The 5,124-nt window shown below is 49.1% G+C and overlaps 1 protein-coding gene across 1 annotated transcript; it reads left to right on the top strand.

The window, feature by feature from the left end:
* Positions 1 to 1,589: 1,589 nt before the first annotated feature.
* Positions 1,590 to 3,851, top strand: LOC125522620. The gene is made up of 3 exons (XM_048687664.1): positions 1,590 to 2,072; positions 3,063 to 3,155; positions 3,793 to 3,851. The coding sequence occupies exons 1-3, from the start codon at positions 1,706 to 1,708 to the stop codon at positions 3,840 to 3,842; spliced, it is 510 nt and encodes a 169-aa protein (XP_048543621.1). The 5' UTR covers positions 1,590 to 1,705; the 3' UTR covers positions 3,843 to 3,851.
* Positions 3,852 to 5,124: the final 1,273 nt, after the last annotated feature.

Consider the following 5,124-nt stretch of genomic DNA (forward strand, 5'->3'; position numbering starts at 1 on the left):
TCAACCACCCCTCCACCGTCTACTGTTCATCCAGCCCTCCACACCACGGGGTCCTGTTCAACCACCCCTCCACGGGCACCCCTCCACCGTCTATTGTTCATCCAGCCCTCCACACCACGGGGTCCTGTTCAACCACCCCTCCACCGTCTACTGTTCATCCAGCCCTCCACACCATGGGGTCCTGTTCATCCACCCCTCCACGGGCACCCCTCCACCGTCTACTGTTCATCTAGCTCTCCACCACACCACGGGGTCCTGTTCATCCAGAGGCAACGCAACGCCACCGCTCACTGTCAACCCCCCCCCCTAGTTAGCAGTAGTAGTGAAGGAATCAGTTGATCGGGTTCAGTTAACAGCCATCGATCGATCGCTCGGGTTCAGTAACGCGTAGCCTGCAGTGCAATCGCTCGGGTTCAGTTAGAGCCCAACGCCTCGCTCGGGTTCAGTTAGAGCCGACGCCTCGCACACACACGCGTATGTGTATGAGAGAAACGCGCATCGCTCGGCCCCCGACCTCCCACCGTAACCGGGAACTTCCCGAAATTTTTTCCTCCCCCTCGCTTCTACCACAGTTTTTTCCGTCATGGACGGTCCAAAGAATGTCATGCAGCTGCGTCTCCGGCCCGCCCATGATGAAAAGCCCATTTTCTGTCATGATTTTTTTCATAGAAGTAGGAGCCCACCACATCTATGATGATACCGGGTTTTGTCACAATTATCGTCATAGAAGTGTCATATGTATGACAAAAAAAATTCATTCAGCCCAAAATGTCACAAATGTGTCTTTTTTTTGTAGTGCTCTCCTGTATATCCTTTATTCCGAAGTATCATTTGCTCTTGGCTTCGTGTGTTGTCACGAGCCACCATCCGAGAAATGATATATTCCCGATGCTCTGAACCCCCTTCTCACACTCTGTTCAGGTATCGATCGTTTGTCCATTCGCTTGAAACTTCCTATTGTACCTTCATATTTTGCTCTCGATGTTTTCTTAAGTTTCAACTCGAGAGATACTTCTGCCACATTCCCATTGTTCATCAGATAATTAACCCTATAAGGGTCAGTTCTCCCGAAGTTACTCTTTACTTCCCCACTTAAATCTCGGGACGAGATTTCTTGTAGTGGAGGAGATTTGTAACACCCCCAGTATCATACTACAGTAATCTCCCCCTAATGGTGGCCATGTCATCATGATCGGTTTCGCTAAACTTCATTTTGTTCCCTTTCCTAGTTCAAATTCAAAATTCAAATAAAAAGTCAAGAATTGATTCTTCAGTCAGTAAATTGAAAATGTTTGCTGGGTCGAAATATCCACCAACTATTTTTCATGTATGAATCAACCTCTGTTGAATATTTAAAGAGGTCATAACCATTTTAAAACTAAAGCAACGTGACCTAAGATACCCATTTAAATCCAAATACAATTTAATTGGACTCAAATCAGCTCCAAACTTTTGTGCCATTCTAGAATAATACGAAGTATTTATGTGGCAGGTTTCACGGTTAACAAAATTCAAATGGTATGAAAAGAAAATGCACCACATTAACTAAAACAGAAACATAAGTTATAGTTTAGTAAAAAAAAGGAAAACAACCCCCCTTGTTTTCCCCTGGGCCATAGCCCACCGGACCGGCCCAACCCAACTCCTCCCCTCTGTCTTCTTCGTTCTCTGTTCACAGACTGCGGTGGACGACCGTGCATCGTCCATGGACGGATTAGCCACGGGGCGGCCATCCGCTCCTCCCCGCCGTCTCCTAGCGGAGGATAAGAACGACCCGAGCCCCTGGATCGAACCCTATCTCCTTCTTCCCCTTCCATTCGATCCTCCGCTCGAACCCGAAGCATCTCGATGCCTCGCTGCCGCGTTGCCCTCATCACCGTGGCCACCGGCGTTCCCCTGCCTCCTCGGGTTGACTAGGGGCCACGTCAGCTACGACCTCGTCCTCCACACCCAGCAGCGGGAGCCGGGAAGTCCTACATCGAGCGGATCGACTGCAGCGTCCACTCCGGGCTCCGACGAACGCCGCCACCGATCTGCTGCACCTCTTCGCTACAAGCCTTGTCGAGTCTCCCGTGAGCTCCTCCTCCACTACCCCCTTCTCCCCCTACTCGCGCGCCACTGGACCTCGCCCCAGCAGCGCCCCCATGCGGCCTGGCCGTGTTGTTGCTGCATCGGGGCCGTGCCTGCCGCGCTCCCCGCCGAGCCCGCCACGAGTGCCCGCGCTAGTCCGCCCCGCCGCGCTCCGCGACCGACCCCGCCGCGTTCCGGCGCGCTCGCTGTCGCCTCCTGCAGCCAGCGCCCCTGTCCTCCGCCTCTCGCACCGAGCCCGCCCCGCCGTGCCCGGCCGATCCGCCGCTGCTCCTGGCGGCCCGAGCCTCTCTGTACGCGCGCGTGCGCAACCACGCCTGGCCCGGCTGGGTCAATGGTGTGTGGGTCCCGTCGAATTTAATTAGAGCCTAAACAAGTTAATTAGAGCTAACCCCCTCCTAATAGCCACTTACATGTGGTCCACCCCCTATAGTTATTCCAATTTAATTAAACTGTTAAAATAGAGTCAATGAGGTGTGGGACCCGCCTACATTATTCACCCCTTGACTAGTCAATGTTGACTGGGTCAACTGGGCCCCGCTGGTCCACTGTCAGCCCCACAGCACATTGTTGGGTGCACTGCATCGGGTGCACCCATCCCTTTTATGGTAGTTTTTTGATTTTAAAAATAATTTCAGAATGTTGTTAAAACTTGAAAAATTAATATAAAATAATTCGTAACTCGGATGAAATTAATTTATATATGAAAGTTGATCAGAAAAATGAGAGAAACCGAATACGCTATCCACATACCTGTCAGATGCCTCCAGCACTGCAAACATGGAACCTTTCCCTCTGGTTCATCTGTCTGACACATGTCCGAAACTGGGAAAACGTTCTAGTTAAATTCCCGCTTCGCCTGCAACGTGTAGCACTGCGTTAGTTCGCCCCCAGCGCAACGTTTTGCTAGTATTGCTTTGTGATGCATTGTTTGCTCTGATATTTATTATGTTCCACCTCTTCTCTCTCGGTAGACCCCGGTACCGACGCAGTCCCCAAGACCGACGCAGCTCCGGAGTTCGACTACACTATTAACGACCCTTCTTCCTTTTCAGCAGAGCTTCCAGGCAAGCAAACCCCCCTTGAGCATTCCGAAATCGCCTATTTCTTTCCCTCTCATGCTTGCATTAGAACTGCTACTGCTTTCTGTATGATCCTACTCTGATGCATAGCCTGTTGTTGTTACCTGCTTTTATACCTTACCTGCTTATCTTAAACTGCTTAGTATAGGTTGGTTAGAGATCCATTAGTGACCCCACCTTGTCCCAGTTGCCTCGCTTATGTTCGATGACTCAATCAACGTGATCGACATCCAGGCCCCGACACCGCACATCACCCCCTAGTTGTACGACTATGCAGAGTTACCATCGAGTGCCGAGGGTGGAACCTCTTACATCACTCCTGATGAGATCTCTGTAGTGTAGCTATACGGTCGAGGTCATCGAGGGTGATTTCCTCCTTAACCACTTCCGTTACGGCTCTGTCGTGCAACCCATCAAATGTGAACCTCGAGGGTGGATCCTCTTACGTTCACCTTGATGATACCATCGAGTGGGATTCACCGGGGGTGATTCCTCGGGTTTTCCCCTTGGTGTTTGATATGTCCATTTTGCATCATGCTTTTATATCGATATTTATCGCATTATGGACTGTTATTTCACTTTATATCACAATACTTATGGCTATTCTCTCTTATTTTACAAGGTTTACATAAAGAGGGAGAATGCCGGCAGCTGGAATTCTGGTCTGGATAAGGAGCAAATATTAGAGACCTAATCTGCGCAACTTCAAAAGTCCTGAAACTCCATGGAACGTCTTAGAAGAAATAAAGAAAAATCCACGCCAAAGATGAAGGCCAGGGGGCCCACACCCTGCTCACGAGGGTGGGGGGCGCGCCCTCCCCCCTAGGGCGCGCCCCCTATCTCGTGGGCCCCCTGGTGGCTCTCCGATGCCCATCTTCTCCTATATGAGGTCTTTCGATGAGAAAAAAATAGGAAGCAACCTTTCGGGACGAGACTCCGCCGCCACAAGGCGGAACCTTGGCGGATCCAATCTAGAGCTCCGGCAGAGCTGATCTGCCGGGGATACTTCCCTCCCAGAGGGGGAAATCATCACCATCGTCATCACCAACGCTCCTCTCATCGGGAGAGGGCAATCTCCATCAACATCTTCACCAGCACCATCTCATCTCCAAACCCTAGTTCATCTCTTGTATCCAATTCTTGTCTCAAAGTCTGGGATTGGTGCTAGTAGGTTGCTAGTAGTGTTGATTACTCCTTGTAGTTGATGCTAGTTGGTTTAATTGGTGGAAGATTATATGTTCAGATCTAAGGATGGCAATTTTATCCATGGACATGGATATCCATGGATATCCGACCTGAATGGATAGGGTTTGGATATGCTTTTGTGTCCATGGGCGGCGCCCAAACCCGACCCGATTGTTCATGGATAGGGCATGGATATAATCTTGTACCCATGGATATACCCAAACCTGACCCGATAGTATGACTTAATGGGGGAAAATCTGCTATCCTTGCTCCACGGTCATATGTCCCACAACAATTTTACACTTTTTTATCTAAAACATGCATAAGAAACTACACAATCCCCATAGTAACTTTTTTTAGTTGACATTCAATCCCCTCTGTAACATAATCCAACACCCCTTCCCTTATTTTTACCTCCTTAAATGACTCGTCATTCTCATCTGTTAGAAAAATACTAAACGATCTTAGGTTGTTAGTGGATGTTGATTTACCATAAGTGAAGCCTAGCCTACCACGAGGTGCAGAATGGAAGAGTTTATGTTAATATTGTGTTATGTCTTATTTATATGTCTCGAGAGGACCCAATGGATATCCAATGGGTATGGATATCCATCGGATTTGGACATGGACACAATTTTTCACCCATGGATTTTTTCATGGGCGGGCAAAGACTGTCTTCATGGACATGGATATGGATTTGAGATTGTTCAACCCGATCCAAATCCGACCCATTGCCATCCTTATTCAGATCCTATATGCATATTATTAC

The sequence above is a fragment of the Triticum urartu genome, chromosome 7, assembly GCF_003073215.2.
Source record: "Triticum urartu cultivar G1812 chromosome 7, Tu2.1, whole genome shotgun sequence".
Classification (NCBI taxonomy): Eukaryota; Viridiplantae; Streptophyta; class Magnoliopsida; order Poales; family Poaceae; genus Triticum; species Triticum urartu.